Source organism: Heterocephalus glaber, unplaced genomic scaffold, assembly GCF_053883595.1.
Source record: "Heterocephalus glaber isolate CG9 unplaced genomic scaffold, H.glaber_assembly_v1.0 deba00001429, whole genome shotgun sequence".
NCBI classification, from domain to species: Eukaryota; Metazoa; Chordata; class Mammalia; order Rodentia; family Bathyergidae; genus Heterocephalus; species Heterocephalus glaber.
Window position 1 is genome coordinate 17,364,708 of NW_028258294.1, and position 17,885 is coordinate 17,382,592.

The following is a 17,885-nucleotide window of genomic DNA, read 5'->3' on the forward strand; positions in this document are numbered from 1 at the left end:
AAGCAGTAATTTTCGAATAAAAATTATGGTATTTCCAAAATATAGTGTTTCTAACGTTCTTTTAAACAATAATGAATCAGACATCTCTGCTTCTTGTGCCTTAATATCTCATATTCCCCATTTGGGTTTAAAAGCAGAGTTAAATTTTTCTGGATTACCGGTCAAGCAAGTACATATATAAAAGAGGGAAAGAACAAAGGAGAGATAGTCGTCCATACTTCATTCCATTGTTTAGCTGCTCCCTGGAATAGTCACAACATGTAAGCACAGGCTACAAAATGTATAAAGATTATACCTCAATTTCCTGGAATGAACTGTTGATCATTGCAATTAACATATTTAACAAAACAATGACCATTGTAACGTTATAGACTCCATAAAGAACATAGCCGATATTTTCAATAAATTTATGATTATAGTTGATGACCACTGATTTCACTTCAGAAAGTCCAAATATGGCCCAGAACAGTGTTTTAAAGCTCTCTTCAACTCTAGGGAAAAATAAAAGAAATAAGAAAGCATATAAATACATAAAAATAGTACCATAGTAAAATTCATTTGACTTAGCATCTTTGCAAATTACTAGGTATTTGTGACAAAATTCTTTACTTATCTGAATCTTCATTTTCTTATCTGTAAAATGGCTGTAGTGGCACTAACCTTTAGAAGTGTTGTAAGGATAAGGTAATAGATATTGCACATATGAAGCACATAGCTCAATATCTGGCCAGAATAAGCACTCAATAAATGCTGTAACATAACTTCATAATCATAGGTACTAACATTTAAATAATCCATGGCTTTGGCAATACAAATGTTAAATATTAAATACAATGTGTGGAAGTATTTTTACATTTTCTGCTCATCTGTGCATCTACTCATATTTAATAAGGAGAAACTAACTGTATGTATCTTAAGGGCGGAAAATGACAATATAAACATAGGCAGTGTTATTCAAATCACTGACATGCCTTAGGGATGAATTTCGATGCTTTGGGCATAATCATTGACCAGAGCTAAACCCATCTGCTTAACACAGGTAGTTTCATTTCCTTAAAAAAATAACACTTAAAAAGAACAAGAAAAACAATATGTTATGCTTCAGTTGATGTTACTCTTAACACTGAAGGTCTAACATTTAAATAATCTAGTCCAAGAACAATTTATTATTTACACATGTGCCCATGTTGGATGTTAAGTCAGTACTCTTATTATTAATAACAACTCAAATCTTTTCAATAATAAAGTCTGATAAATTAAATTAGGAAAGCATCTGTTCAGTACCCCAGGAGTCCCTAGTAGAGGAAAGGCATAGGATTTCAGGGCAATAGATGCCCAGCAGTGAACAACAGGTTGTATCCTGGCTTTTCCACAAAGTAGCAGCTGAATGCAAAGAACATTCAGCAAATTATTTAACTTTTGAAAATTTCTCTTTCCTCCTTTTGTGAAATGTAGATAATAAAGTTATGCATGAGAGATATTATGAATTGTCTGGCTCTAAAATATTTGCTATTATTTAATTTTAGGAAAGTTCCTATGTTTTAGAGTTCTCTCAACTCATTTTAAAATCCTGAAAAGGAATTAGAGAGGAAGTCTTTACCAAAGCATGAATTTATATAAACACCGTTCAACGAATATTTGTTTAATCTGCAATCTCCATTGTCAAAACACCTGAGATCACATACGTTGTGAAGGCTTCATTTTGTTTTGCACCAATGTAGTAGGAGTAGAGGTTGAACATCCCAATCATAAAGGCCACAAACACCATGATGAATATGACCATGAACTTGAAGATATCTTTTACTGTTCTTCCAAGTGATATCTGCAGAGGTCCAAAGCTTTCATTTGCTGGTAAAATATAAGCTATTCTGGAGAAACTTAAAACTACAGCAATTGCATAAAGACCTTCAGAGATAATTTGAGGATCAGAGGGGTCCCATTTTATCCTGGCTAGGAAAAAAATCAAAGACAAGAGTAATGGTAAGTTTATTGATGTTTTTATTTAGGTAATTTCTTTTCTAGTAAAAATGTATATAATTACATTGGCAATTCAGTTCACAAATGAAAGTTGATCTAAAGGCTTTCTTTAGTGTCAGCTGTATTTGAATTTATGAATGCTTATGAATTTATTGAGAAGATGACCTTTCTGGCTTGCTAGCAATTTTCCATAAAGGCATAGCATAATATTAAAAACTCACACTGTAGAATATGAGCTACAAAACTTCCAGTAGATTGTTTCATCAGCTACTGTGTCTATATCAAAATATATCTCAACTGAAATAAGTTGTGTAAATTACTTGTTAGTTTTAATTTGCCTCTCTTTAAAAATGAAATAATACATTTCCCATCTTGCTCATTTGTGAGAATTAAATAAGTTCATATATGTTCAGTGTTTAGAAAGTGTCTTGCACTTAAATTATGGCATTTATTATTTAAATGGAACTATAATTACACTATAATGTAATATGGGGCTTGTGGAGTACTTGCAGTTGCTTAAACTTATTTAAGTATTTTTATCAGTCACTCAAAGAAGTTTATTTTATCACAAAAATATTGTAATGCTTCACTTGTGATTTTTTCTGGCATTATTATATCAGCTCATCAAAAACTCAATTAAGAAACCATTGTGAGGAAAATGTAAAACAGCATGTAAGATAGAGGAAAAATATGATTATAAATTTGTATTTGTTTATTTTCTCAGTAGAATTAGGAAAGGAAAACAAGAAACTAATAAATGCCAGAAAAAATGGCTATCATCAAGAAATCAAATAATAACAAATGCACTTTTCTTCTTATAGTACTTTGAATACTAGTATTATCTATAAATAAATATCACTGACTTTAAAATATTCTCTATATTTAAAATTTTTTTAAAGAACATATTTAAATAAGCCTTAAAAATTAATAATGAGGTATCCCTCATTTGAGTAAGGCAAAATATAAGCAAAGTGCAAAATAAAGGATGGATAGAGGGAAACAAGGAGATAGATCTCTTGCAAATGGGAAGAGGTCCAAGAAACCAAAGATGAGTAAGGGGGGAGGGGAATAAGAAATATGAAAACATGCCATGTATAGATACCAATAGCCACAGTGAATATAAACATTATGTGTCATAAACATGAGCCAATCATAACAATAACAAGAAGAATGAAAACAGGAAAAGGGACTTTAGAGACAGAGGAAGGGAGGTGGATGGGAAAAGGATTAAAAAAGAAACAAGCTGTGTTATGTACATGTACCTATTCTCCGAAAGGAATGTAAACTTCATGTACTGCAGACATGTATTAATAATTAATAATGAAAAAGGAGCCTGTATGTGATATAGTCATTAAGCCACAGAGGTGCCAATTGAATGTAAACTGATTTCTCATCAGAACGTTTGAGATAAATATTCATAGGGATTATATTTTCTCCAAGCCAAGTTTCTACTGGAGCTATTTGCTTTTTAATTCTTTCATTGGTACATTTTAGGTATACAATACATTTACATTTATCATTGGGTGCTTGTACCTGTACATGATGTATCTTAGTTCTTACTTTTTCCCCCATTACCTGTGCGCCCTTCACCCGCTCCACCCTTCCCTATTTACATAAATTTCATTTCCATTTTTTTCTTTTCTCATAATTTTTCCTTTCCCTTCTTCCCTTTCTCCTTCCCCTCCCACCACCCCTATGCTTTTGAACCTTTTCCTATTTCAAATTATTAATTATTCATTTTAATCATTTTAATTCTTATTTACACTTTCAGTTTCTCACACTAGAGAAACTATTCGGTATTTACACATGTGTGTCCTATTTATTTCACTTACGAGTATGGCCTCAATATGCACCCATTTAGCTATAAATGTCTCTAGTTTCTCATTCTTTATGGCTAAGTAGTACTCCATTTTATTTAAAAAAAACCCACATCTTCTTTATCCAGTTTCCAGTTAATGGGCACTTGGGCTGTTTCCAAGCTTTATCTATTACAAACTGTGCCGCTATAAACATGGGTGCACATATATCTCTGTGGTATGATTCTTTTAATTCTTTGGGGAAGATACCCAGCAGGGGAATAGCTGGGTCCTCTAGTCCTAGTTCTTTGGGTTATCTCCATACTGATTTCCACAACTGAACCTATTTCTTTCTATTCCTTAGTCACTTCAGGGAGGTGGGAGAGTGAGAACACTTATCTGATTATTAAATGGAGATGACTGACTGGGTTTACTCGGTTCAGAATTAGCCTCTTTGGGCCTCCACAGAGCCTTCTCATGTGATTAGGCACTTTCTTCCATCCTCTTCTTGTGGGGAGGACTGCTCTTGTTCACTGCTCTTTGGAAATTAGAGAATAAGTCTCCCTAACTCTGGGATTCAGTATTACTGATCCCATTGGCTGATAGACCCAGACCCATGTTATTCATCCTGAATTTCATCAGTATTAGTGGTGATGGTCTTGCTTCCATGTTAACTTTTTTGGTTTCTCAATTAGTTCAAAGCCTGGTTGGTAAATAGTGTTGTTTTTAATAGAAGTCCTTTCAGAAACCTCAAACATTCCTTTTGTTTTCTAATGTCTTATATGGAAGTAGTGACCTGATGTGAACTTATAAAAATTGTACGTATTTATGGAGTAAAATGTGATATTTCACAATGATTGAGACAGGCTAATTAACATAGCCATGACCTCACATACATTTTACGGGTGTGGTAAGAACATTTAGAATCTAATCTCTTGGCAATTTTCCAAGTACATGGTACATTATGATGGATCATGGTCACCATGTTGTCTAACAGAACAGCAGCGCTTACTCCTTGTGTCTAACTGAAACCTTATGTCCTTGATCAACATCTTTCCTGCCCACCTCCTAGCAATGACCATCACTCTCTACTTCCACAAGTTGACTTTTAGATTCCACAAATAGTGGGATCATGCAGTCTATCCAGGCCTGTCTTGTTTCTCTCAGCAGAATGTCCTCCAAGTTCATCCATGTTGTCATAATTATAATGTTGTCCTTCTTTTTAATAAAGCTGAATAGTATTCTATTGTGCATAAATGATTGCAATGTGAGCTGTTTTAATAGGCAAGAGAAACGTAAATAAATCTAAGATATAAGATTGGAATTCTTGATGGAGCTTTGTAATTAGACAATTGATCCAAGAGAAGGATGATTCTCATGATGAAGAGAGGTTTCCAGCCAGTAGACAAATCAAAAGAAGAAGCAAAAAGTATGATTCTTCAGGTACAGATGCTCATTCTTCAAATAAAGATGTTAGAAATTTAAAAGTTTCATGAGAATTGGGCAGTAACTCAACTACTACTGACAACTCTTTTACAATAAAATTCTGCATTTTTATTAATTTATTTAGAGTGTGTAATGTAAACTCACCCAAATTGTAGTATTTCACATTGTCTCCCAATGTAACTTTTGTCAAGTCTTTCAGAGTGTCATTTGCATCGATAATGCTCTGAGCTTTGGATGCATGCCAAAACGCCATGAATCTTGCAATGAATGATGCTGCAAAGATTGCTAACATGCCAAAATCAAGCATATTCCACAGCTCAAATAGGTATTCTTTAGGACCTTGAGTCCAAATTTCTTTACATTCAGCCCATATCATGCCTGCATCAGAAAGGAGTTAAAATATCAGTTCAATTTCATTCTAGCCTTAGCTCTTCAATGAAAGAAAATAAATTTGAAATGTCTCACCCTGACATTTGTAATCTGGTCCCAACCTTCCTGTCCAGCCATAATTCTCACCTCCTCACCTGGATGCAGTCTGACAAAACCCATCAGGAGCCTTAAAGCAAAAAGTGTTCTACTAATCTACTATTTGTGCATCAGGCACATGTACAAACTATGCACAATGAATGCAATCATTATATGTCACAAACATGAACTAAAAAAATAATAACAATAACAGCAAAAATGGGGAAGGGAACCTAGAGAGGTAGAAGGAGGGAAGGAGGTGCAGAGAGAAAGGGGAATAAAAAGAATCAAGATATGTTCAGTACATGTACCCACTCCCTATGATGAATGTAAACATCATGTATTGAAAAAAATACTAGTAAAATAAAAAATTGAAATTTCCATTATAACAACGAAAACATAAACACACCCACACCGTCAAAATAGAAGTACCCATGGGACTTCCATAGATGGAGTACTATGCAGACATTTGGTATGATATTTTACTAATTATCATGAGGTGGTGGCCATGATGAAAAGGTATCTCGCTGACTTCCATCTATACTACATGTCTCAGCTACAGAACTTCTGAAAACCATTGCCACGTATCCTGAAGGCCAGTGCTCCTTCTTAGGAAACATAGACTTCTCTAATAGCTGTCTTTGGCTCAAGGGCTTTTTGATCCATGTCAAACTTTCCTTAGTCTATATGAGAAGACAGGCTGCCTCTAACCTAGGATGCCTTCCTTTCCTCCATCCAAACCTCAGGGTTTGACTTGCACCCCACTGTCACCACTCTTGAAAACCTCCTCAGCATTCTTCCTGTTTTCTCTCAGTAAGAAATTTTCTTTAGTAAACTTTCTATTTCCCTTAATGCAACTGTTGTAATTCAGTTATTCCGTCTGCTTCTTGGAGGACTTGAACACACATTGGAAAATCTATAAATCATAAACTTGAATTTTAAAAGTTGTTAAAATGTTATGCATTCTATAAATTCACATGTAAAACTAGCATAGTGAAAGACTAGATGAAATTATGGTAGTTAATTAATATGGAAATACTAATAATAATAAACTTTAATAACTATTCATAGTATTGTATATATATGTTTTAAATTCGGTGTAGTATTTAGGAGCATTGGTTTTTAGATCAGGCCACCAAATATTTGAGACTTTATCCCTCTACTAACTAGCTTTGAGGTCCTTGGGAAGTTGTTTACATTTTCTAAAATTCAGTTTTCAAAACAAGGTTGATATTAGTTTGTTTCTACTTCACAGAATTTTCACAGAACTTAAACAAGACAATACATGTAAAATGCCCAGTATAGTGACTGGAACTGTTTTAAAAGTATGGCAGATATTTATGGAGCACTTACTATTTCAAATATGCCATGATTGGTACTTATTTTCTTTATTAATAGAAGAATACTATTTGATTAAAAAGGAGTTATTTACCATACCCTACTCTGATATCCTGTCTCTTCCTAGAGCCATCTGAAGAAATACAATTCAAACTCCAACAACTGGTCAAAACCTACTTCCATCAAGAAGACTCTCATTAACCTATAGTAAAATTAATCTTCTCTCCTTACCCTCAGCAACCAGCTGGCCCCAAATCTCACATTTGTGCTTAAGGCCTCTCACAGAATCTGCCAATTAAGAGGCTGTGGAGCCCTGGAGGGATTAAGAAAATGTCATGGTCTCTGCTCTCCAAGAACATATCATGTGCTTTTCTCAAAGCCATTATGTAGTGCAGCACAGGGAGTGTGGTCTTAAGAAAAGGCCATTTCATTGCTTGTTTTGAGTTATTAGGACTGAATTCATGTATATTCTAGTAGATCAATTTGTAACAGGAAATGCTGTATGTGTGCACACACCCACATATTCACACTAAAACTATGAGAAGGAATGGAAAAACCTGTGGGAGCTTTCTTTTCGTGGTCCCTGGGCTCCCGCCAGGCTCAACAGGAGATGAGAATAACAAGCACAGGGGCAAAAGGGGCATCTAAAGTCATATGTTTTAGTCATTTGCAAAGCTTCTCTTCTTTTTCTCTCTTCTCCATCTTGTTTTTCCCTCTGTCCTTAAGAAGTAGAATTCTTGGTAGAAATGAAGACTTACTGAAGCTTATAAACTAAAGCAAATACCCTAAACCATTCTGTCTAAAGGAAGAGGGCCTGAGTTATTTCCCCTGAGCACCCCAGGGAGCTGTTAAGTACAATTTAAAATCCTTCATCTAGTCCAACCTCTCTCCAAGGCAGGGGACTTCTCCATGGGATCAAGTCTCTACCCAAATATATCTGGAGATGTGGGACTTACTGCTTCTGAACGCTGACTTTTCCATTATCGAGTTGTTAGAAATATCCCTTCAAAGTGAATCCTCTGGTTCTGTTTCTGCCCTCTGGAGCATAGAAAATGAATCAGGTTCCTCTGCCCTAAAATTTCTTTAAAAAAAACCTACCTGTGTGCTCATTAAATCTGCTCCTTTCCAGTAGAGGCAGGTTGACTGTGAAGCTAATGAAGCTTAAGCTTCAAGATGCCTTACTTGCCCACACTCCTAGATTTGTTTTGTCTTCTTTTTTTTTCTAAATGATACCCTCCATTAATGGGGCTCTCCAAATAAATCAGCTTCAGGATCCATAATACATGAGTCCCACTCTACTCCTCGCCCTCCAGGGTGAGCTTCTCCAGCCCCTTCAGGTGGTCTTCGGTGAACAGGGGCTCACTCTCCAGGCCACTGTCTCAGAATAGAGCCCTTGTTTGCTAACAAGCTGCATGGGGGCCCATGCAACAGCTTCTGCATGTGGTCTGTTGAGTGTGATGATTACAATCCTGACTACAGTCACCCCCTGTTGTTGGAGTCAACCAAGGACTGTATTTGCTTTCACAACAATTTACACCGGCCATTAATCTCAAGTGCTCCTAGGACCTTTGCACATGAAGTGTCATGGACCATATCCTGTGCCCTGTGTTCGTGCTATACCTGGTCTCATTGATTTGAGCTCACTATTCTGCCATGTCAAGATCTCCTGAAATATAACTCTGTCCTTCAGCTTTTCAACATTTTGTTCACTGAAAATTAGATGAATTATTTTCTGTGACCAATAATGTGTCCTTTTCCTCAAGCCAACATAACACACCCAGCCTCTGATCTAAATGGGCTACTTAGGATTAAAAGGGTTAATAACTAATAATTGATACTTTGAAATAGGAAAAGGTCCAAAGGGGTAGGGGTGGTGGGAGGAGATGGGGAAAGGAAAGAATGGAAAGGAAAAATTATGAGAAAAGAAAAAAAATGGAAACAAAATCTATGTAAATAGGGAAGGGTGGAGGGGTGAAGGGCGCACAGGTAATGGGGAAAAAATAAGAACCAAGATACATCATGTACAGGTACAAACATCCAATGATAAATGTAAATGTATTGTATCCCTAAAATGTACCAACAAAAGAATTTAAGCAAAAAAAATTCTAGAAAGTTTTACAACTTTCCTTTAAGAATTAAAATAAGCAAAAGAAAAATACTAGTATTAGAAACTAAGCTAGGAGTCTAACATATGCTATAAAGATATAGCTGTCTTTTTGAGTTAGCCATTGTTTAAAAAAATGCTGTGAAATATCCCTAAGCAAAATATAAATATAAGCAGGACAATAATTCCAAGAAAAGTATTTTTCACTCCAAAAATTAAAGCTTAATTTAATATTTTTGGCTTAGGTTTCCAAGTAAGAAACAAAAATCTAAAGTTTATAATAAATCTTACATCAATATGAGGAAGATAAATTATGATAAAGAATGAAATAAACATTCTTTATTTCTAATCCCCTTACATAAAATTTAATTTTTTCAGTTTCATCTTGTACTGAAGAAGCCATATCTTGTTTCATGTCTGTGGTAGAAAATCCTCATTTAGAAAAAACTTTCCAAGTCTCAGTGAAAAATTTAATAATTAAAATTTTCTGAAATTAATTAAACATTTTGTATATGCCAAGCAGTGTGTTATATATTTTACATATGCTAATATATATTTTTAAAAAATAATGACACATAGGCAGTTAGATTAATAAGATAAAGGCCATGTTCTAATAGTGTTTCTTCTTTTTTTTTTTTTTGGTACCAGGGATCAAACTCTGGTCCTTGCAATTGGGCAGCAGGCAGTGAAACCACTGAGCTAAATCCCCGGCCAATAGTGTTTATTCTTATATGAAGTCAGATAATAAAGATGAAATATAATGTTTGCTCAATTTCATCAATTATATTAAAAAGAAATGCTAAAAACTCAGTTCTTTTCTTAGTTGGAGGTTTATTTGTAGTCTGTTGATATGATTCACATATTAAGCTACTATCTATATTTTTTGAAATATAGTGATTCCGAAGTTTTGAATAACTCTTATTGAATTACCTTACCTGAATTTGAAATGGCCATATGGTAATTTGTATGATACTTCCTAATATTTCAATTGATCATCCCATTGGGTGACAATATGAAGAAGCCAAGACTATAACTGGTTGTAGATGCTTCTCCAGGTAAGTAAGAAGGAAGGTGGGGCAGGGCCCCAGAGTGGGGAAGTTTATGGACTATTAAAGATTGTGTATGAAGCTTTCTTGAGCCTTCTTCTCTTTACAGCCTACATATTTTCAACCTAGGTAATTTCATGAATAGTCAGGGGCTTAAATACTGCCCAAGAATTGAGGATTTCTGAACTTTATCCATAGCCCAGACTTTTTCCAGAGGTCATCCCTCCCATTACTGAGCAGATGTTCCCTGGAAATTCCATGGGCATTTCAAGATCAATCACAAAACCTCATTACCAGTATTTCATTCTCCCAGAACTAAGCATGGCCTCCTTTCTACATTTTCCCTCTTAGAGTATTACAGTCACCACTACTAATTCAAGATGGAATCCATGCTCTCCTTTCTCATATTTAAAAATTAGTTTATTTTTAAAGTAGTTTGCAAGTCTCCCCTCCCCTTTCCCTGAATTCCAGCCTCACCTTTCTCATGGTAATCAATCAACTCAATTAGGTTTCATCCTCTGGACCACCCCTCTTTTAAGGCACCTCCTCTACCTCAAAGCCACTGTGACCTTTCCGAAATGTGATCTGACCACACTGTCAACCACTTAAAAATCATCCTGTGGCCCTTTTACCATCCCTTGCCTCCTATCCACACATCCCCAAATGCACCTGGGCTCCACCTCTGCCTAACTCATAATATCTCAGGGAGCCAGATGTTGTTACAAGCTCACACTTGTACATCTAATGTTCTCATACTCTACAGTGTCCACATCTCCATTCCTTCTCTTCAAAGTCTCACACTGAAGGTACTGTCCAGGGAAAGCTTCCCCAGCATTCCATATCCTTCCTCTCAGATTTAGATGCCAGTATGTGTTTGTTCATAACACTCTAATATCTCAATTATGGGATTTATTGCATTGAACTTTAATTATTTATTTACTTATTCCCTTGCTCTTTAGACTTCTTTGAGTACAAAGACTGGGTTACATTCACCTTAATATTCTCAGTATTAATCAAAGGCACTAATATCTATTAAATTTATTTATTCACAAATATCCACTTGAAGCATTCTTTATTTGCATTAGTTTAATGATAAGACATATGTATGATTTTAATGACAAATAGTGTAGTAATTAAGACTGAATTTCTCCTCTATCACTTACCACTGTAAAGATCAAATCAAGCTAGCTAATCCTCTCATAAATCCTATAAAAAAGGTGTTGTGTGCTACAGATCAGAAAACTGAGATGCAGACAGAATGTATATATATATATTATATATATATATATGAATGAATATATATAGAGAATGTGTATAGAGAGAGAGAGAGAAAGAGAGAGAGATACAGAGAGGGTGCTTTAAACAATTCTAACACACAGTGTTCAATAATGTGAGTGGCTATTAGCTTCAGTTTCTATTAAATATCAACATAAAATTATGTGGTTGTTTTCAAGCTTGAAATCACAGCTCTCCCAAAATATGAATGGCAGTTTTTCATCACTAGTGGGGTTTAATACCATCCTGTCACTTTTCTTCCTGGGCTTTTTTTGGAAATGCTAAAAGCACAAGGCATATGAGGAGACTATGACACCGATAATGAACCCAGGGCAACTTCCTCCATGCTCTTTAAGAACACAGACAAAATCAAGGTATGCAGTGCCATTGTATCATGCTGCATACATCTGTATAACTGATGTGTAAGAGAATCAGTATCATTCAGTCCAACTGCTAAGGCTGCAAAAAGAATGATGACAGAAAATCAGTTGTTACCTATTACCCAGGATATAATGAGCATCTCCATCCATGAGAAGCAGGATGTTTTCATCCTGAACAGCTGTTTTGCATTATCTGTGCTGGTTTCATTAGGAAGCAGTTTAGTGCCTTCAAATCTGTCAGCTGCATTCATGACTAGAAGTCCCAGAAAAATGGTGAAGGAGGCTGCATGTGCTACAAACTTCATAAATGGTCCACGCATTATCTTCCCCATCTGCCATAATGCACACCAAATAAAAACCTTAACTTTGTTTTGTATGCTTTGCAAAACATAAACATATACATACATATAAAATAAACATCTGCATATTTCAATGTTCTCCTAAGATAATTGTGTGAATTTAAATTATTACCAATAGAATATTTTTAATGTTCTTACGTCAGTCCAATGCTTCATCTACCTGTGGTGATGTTTTAAATTCATAATTGAGTATATTAACTTTTCTGTCAAGAATAATTAAATTCTTAAAATAGTATGTTAGTGAAAATACAGAGCATAATATTAGCATTTTTCACAGAAAGCAAATTAACTTAGTGGGTCTAAAGTATGGATATAGCTGCAATGAAATTATTAAACTGAGTCGGTGTACAGACCTTTGGGTGTTGTGATACATCAAATTTATAAAAATAACTGTAAATAGGAAGACTGTTGAAGAACTTTAGTAATTGGTGACCTGGAAAATAATAATTAATAATAATAGTAATAGTAGTAATTTTTGTTGTTTTGCAGGACTGGGGATTGAACACAGGCTTTCACATTGAGCCACATCCCTAACCCTTTTTAAAATATTTTTATTCTGAGACAAGCTGAGCTCAAATTTGCAATCATTCTGCCTCAGCCTTCCAGAGTTCTTGGTTTATAAAGTGGGCACCGCCAAGCCAGCTGACCTGGAAATCTATTTAGAGTAAGCATGAAGAATACTTCCCTTTAAGTATTATATATCATACTTTCTTTAGATATTTATCTATGACAATAGTTACCTATCCAGCAAACATGGACATGAAAACTGTTAATGTTAGCCTAAACTAGAATGATGTGAAAGTCCTGTATTACTCATTTTTTGTTGTAATAAGCATGCAACAAATGATATTTGGGTGATAATAGTATAATAAGAACAAGTAAGGACAAAAAAAATTCAGGAGGGGAAAGAGAAAAAGCTTGAAGACTAACAAAACTAACTTTAAGCAGAATAGGCACTCGGTAAACATGTATAGGCTTTCAACTGAATCTGGGTTAATTTTCATGGATATAGTGGAAATTCTAAGATATTTTAAATACATTTCAATAAAGACATCAGTGTAGGTGGAGCTACGTCCCCCTATAAAAAACATCCTCTGACTTGCAAATAATGTTTACATCCATTGCTAATGGGAACGATTATAAAGTGGATTTTATCAGCATGCTTCAGGGGATAAATAATGATCAGTAAAACAGATTTGCAATATGAGAAAACATTTTTGACACTGTCCATTTAATTTGATTATTTGCCTAAGTGTGCACAAATGAGAATGGAAAACAGATGCCATAAAGAAACATGACCAGAGAAGAAGGAATAGCAAAGGACATTAGGATAATCAAGATTCACTCAAAATTTATGAAACATGTAACTCTAAGGACTGCCATGAACAGCCTGTATGAAAGCTGTAGAAGGTACCAGATGCTGTGGAAGACACCATGTTTTTGAATTCATGGTTAGGTGAAAGGGAAATGAAATTAAAATTGAACTGACCACAGAATGGTAACAGGTAATTTAGAAACCCTCTCCCCTTTTCAATTTAGTTTAAATTTCTGAAGATTCAAGAAATACAAGTAGAAGTATAACAGACTACATAGATGGATGTAGCTTATGTTCAAATGAGGACTATTTAGTAATTTTTTTTTGCAAAGTAAATTTTGTTACTCCTATGAAAAGGAAAAATATAATTTTCTGTAAGAAAATTTGTGCTATTATTTTAATACCTCTCACTATTTTAAATTTATGTTCCTCACTTACACATTATTTATATGAGATCGATTTTTAATATTATATATTTTAAGGTGAAAAAAATCTATGATGATCAATTTCACTTTCATGAGAAAAGCCCAGTTCCCAGCAGTTCCTATTATCATCACTGGAGATGATCATGATGTTCCCCTTTTGTAAAAGGCTTTCTAGCACGAGTCATCTTGAGAGAGCCCTAAAGCTAAAACACCAGCTATGTGACTAAGTAATGAGAAGACAATTTGTTGGCAGTGGTGGTGTGTTTGAACCCATGTGTTATTAAAACTGTCTAAAAAGGAGACATGCCAATGTTTAGCAATGGCAAGTGATCAACTATTGTTTCTATACAACCCATAAGTAGATGCTCCAGAAGACATTTAGCTTTAGAATCATTTCAGTCTGCCTCTCAGATCTGAGATGTAAACAGCATGTTTCTCTGATTAGACACACTTGTAATAGGTAATAGATCTGCAGGCTTCACACACGTACCTTGCTGCACGGAGCACACCAGTAAATCAAAGCCAGGAAGGGCAGTCCAATGGCCACACCAAGGACCACAAGAAACTTGACTGCCATCGTCTGCTGCCGTAAACCTGAAAGATTCTCATACCATATGGAGAGAAGCTGTTGCTGGCAGTTTGGATGAGCTACAAACTAGCAGGAAAGTGACAAAACATTTAGTAGCTTGATTAAAGAAAAGTTCAACATAAATTATTTTCGTGTTTTACAATATTTAGTTTTGTTCTTTCCTATGGAAAATATAGTTAGAATTAAAAAACAAACATAAACATATAATTAACAGGCATCAAGCAAGATGGCAAGAAGTTCTAATATTAGTGCATAAATTCGAAATTTCTAATTTCCTGTATGACAAATGAACTTTCCTTCAAAGAATAGAAATGTTTTTGAAATTTAACATTATAAAAATATTTTTAACGTATATGTAATATATATGTATATATATTAACCTTTGTTTATATCAGCCCTTGTGCAAAATATTAGTGAATCTTTTTATAATGTTAAATTTCAAAAACACATTTCTATATATACTTTTACCTAGCGAGTGACATAAAGATTATGCTGTCCCAGATGGATAAATATTTTTTTCTAAAACAATTATATACCTTTCTTATTTGAATTAAAATGCCAGAATTATTATATAGTAAGTTCTCGATTGTACAGGGTTCTGTTTCTCGATGGCCTATTCTGTTCCACTGATAACTTCTTTTATTCTTGTGCCCCAAACTTTCTCAGTTAAAGTAACTTTAATTTTCACTTTTTAGTTTTTTGGAATTTTTAAATTCTCATTTTAAATAAAATTTTGTTTTATTAAAAACAAAACATAAATTTATTGAATATATAGAAAGCAATAACCCAAACTAAAAATTTATATAAGAACACTAAAATGTTATATAAAAAGTACATTATATAGAGGAGTCTTAAGGCTTATTAACCTCAATGGTAACTAAAACAAGAACTAATATTTGTCTGCTCTAAATGGTAAAGCTTGATAGCACCTACTGTGGGTAAATGAAGCCTTCTCATATTCTGGTGGTTTGTGTAAATTGGTGCACTTTTTTTTTTTAAGAGAATCAGCAAATGCCTTGAAATTTCAAAATAAAAACTTGACGTATAAATTTCATGTCTAAGAATTTTGCCTGCAGATAAAGTTCATGCAAGTAAGCAAGCTGTGTCTACTATACAAAAGAGACAAAAAGTTATAATAACCAAAATCTAAATAATAAATTATATATCCTTAAATAGTAAACTGATTAAATAGATAATAATACAACAGTGTGGCTCTTGAAAAGATGAAGTGGATATTTATTGGCTGATACATGAAGGTGTCCAAGATACAGACTTGTGGAGAGAAACATTCACAGTGGTTTACTCTCCATTAAGAACATAACAGATTGAGAGGTAGCATGTCTGTACCATTTGAATATTTAATATAACCAGGGATTAACCTTATAAAAAAAAACCTACTTAGAGGAAAAAAATGTAAAGATCTTATATACCCTAAGAAAGCAGTCAAAAAGGTAGGGGCTACTGAAGAAAACTAAAAAGACTCTAAGATCCAGCTGCAGGGGATTAAAATATACTAACGAAGGAATTGTAGACAATGGTCTGAAATTGGGTAGTATTAAAAAATGAGAAAATGGTATTGAGTCTGAAATTCTGTAGTGATGGTCTCATCATAAATAAATGCCTTATAATGTGGATACACAGTCATTATTATAGCATAACTTACTTAAGTCAAGGAAGTAGCAATCACTGTGATCTTCCGTATAAAGAAGTACAGCTTTAAAGACTGAGTAGTATAGGCCTCACTAGATGCTTATGATTCATTTAGATAGTCTGCTTATGATTCATATAGAGAATCTGCTAATTAGAAGAACTCAGCTCAATCTAAAAATGCCAAGATTTATCCACCTTAGCACTATTAAGAAGTGAAATAATGAAAATGGGCTCCATGCCTGACCTTACTTTTTTAACTTCATATTTAATGGCAAGTTTTAAACGGCTGAGATTTGGACGACCCTGATCACCGGGCTGGCATGTTTCAACATCCCCATTCAGAATGGCCTCGACTTCTTCTGTATTTCTGCAGAGATCAAGGAGTCCAACAACAAAGTCTTTGCACTGCATTGACAGCTTTTTGTAGTCATTCTAAAAAAAGACAAAGCAAAATTTTTAAATTATCACATTTTACTATGCTACACAAAATTTTTCAGAGCCTTGAAGGAATGAAAACTTTTCAAGAGAAAAAAATATTTTTATTTTATTATTTTTACATTTCAGTTGTTGTTCTATGACAGATCTCTAAAATATTTTATCACTTTACAATTTTCTTCAGCCTTTAAAAAATGAAATTGGCCCAAAACATAACATTATTTAAAATAAGAACACTATACCAAACTCACCTGTTTATTCAGAAAAAAGAGAAAATAAGCGATTTTTACATAGCCTGATAAGCATGCTTTGCATACATCATATCATTTATAGTCATAATTCCATCAGCTACATGCATAGTATTCATTAGATATATCTTTGTAAGATTCTAGTAAACTGTGTTGAGACACTTAAGAACCTAGAATATTTGGAAAGGTTCCAGAGAAAAGAGAGTATATATCAAGTATTTGTTTTAACAAATTGTTATTTAAAAAGTTTATGTGTCAAGTACAAGGTCAAAAGATGAGCTCTGCACTCTGCAACTTGAGATTGTTCTCTTTAGAGAAAAGAGAGTTTAATGAAAAAGCTTTTATTGTTGGAGTTGTCTAGTTTGTTGCCAATGACCTAATATTCTATCAAGGAAATCTAGAGAGTACAGATCATATTCAAATTACCATAAACTCATGTCATTCTTCTATACAGTGTCTATTCACATCTTCATTCAGGTCTTTCCAATAGTTTTGTTTCTTCTTTACTTACTTACATTGAAATAAGATCACACACATCTAAGTGCTAATCAAGAGAACCTATTCTCTAGAGATTGTTGTGTTGCAGGGAAGTGATATTATCTCATTTAATCTTTACAATAATCTTATTTAGGGTAAATAATGTGTCCAAAATCACTCAGCCAGTAAGTGTTAAAATCTGACTTTAAACTTAAATCTTTTTGGCCTCAAACTCTTTGCCTTTGAGAATAATGCCACTTCATCTGTCATTTGGAGAAAGCTTTCCAATTTACATCATTAAAATAAGTGGGGTGGGACAAGCAGAGCAAATGCTATTCTCATCTTGGACATGAAAAAAAATTAGATTCTCTGAAGTCACACCTTAAAGCCAGCTTTGCAGATTCAAAGTTAATTTTCTCCCCATCCTAAAATTGTCATGTATTATAGGTTGAAAATATCCATGAGATTGATCATGAGAAGAATATGATGGAGAAACATGTGTGATTCTCGTCAATCAATAAGTCAGTATTTTGGGGAAATCTCCCTGAGGCATAGCTTCT

General features: G+C 34.1%; 1 protein-coding gene across 1 annotated transcript in view; it reads right to left on the reverse strand.

Moving 5' to 3' along the window:
* Trpc6 (transient receptor potential cation channel subfamily C member 6) overlaps positions 1 to 17,885 on the reverse strand; it is a 128,608-nt gene that overhangs the window by 14,482 nt on the left and 96,241 nt on the right. The window contains exons 3-8 of the mRNA XM_004870805.3: positions 16,415 to 16,597; positions 14,417 to 14,581; positions 11,943 to 12,159; positions 5,364 to 5,597; positions 1,686 to 1,950; positions 296 to 491 (exon numbers count right to left, since the gene is read on the reverse strand). Coding sequence (XP_004870862.1) covers positions 296 to 491; positions 1,686 to 1,950; positions 5,364 to 5,597; positions 11,943 to 12,159; positions 14,417 to 14,581; positions 16,415 to 16,597 — 1,260 coding nt within the window. The remainder of the gene's footprint in view (positions 1 to 295; positions 492 to 1,685; positions 1,951 to 5,363; positions 5,598 to 11,942; positions 12,160 to 14,416; positions 14,582 to 16,414; positions 16,598 to 17,885) is intronic.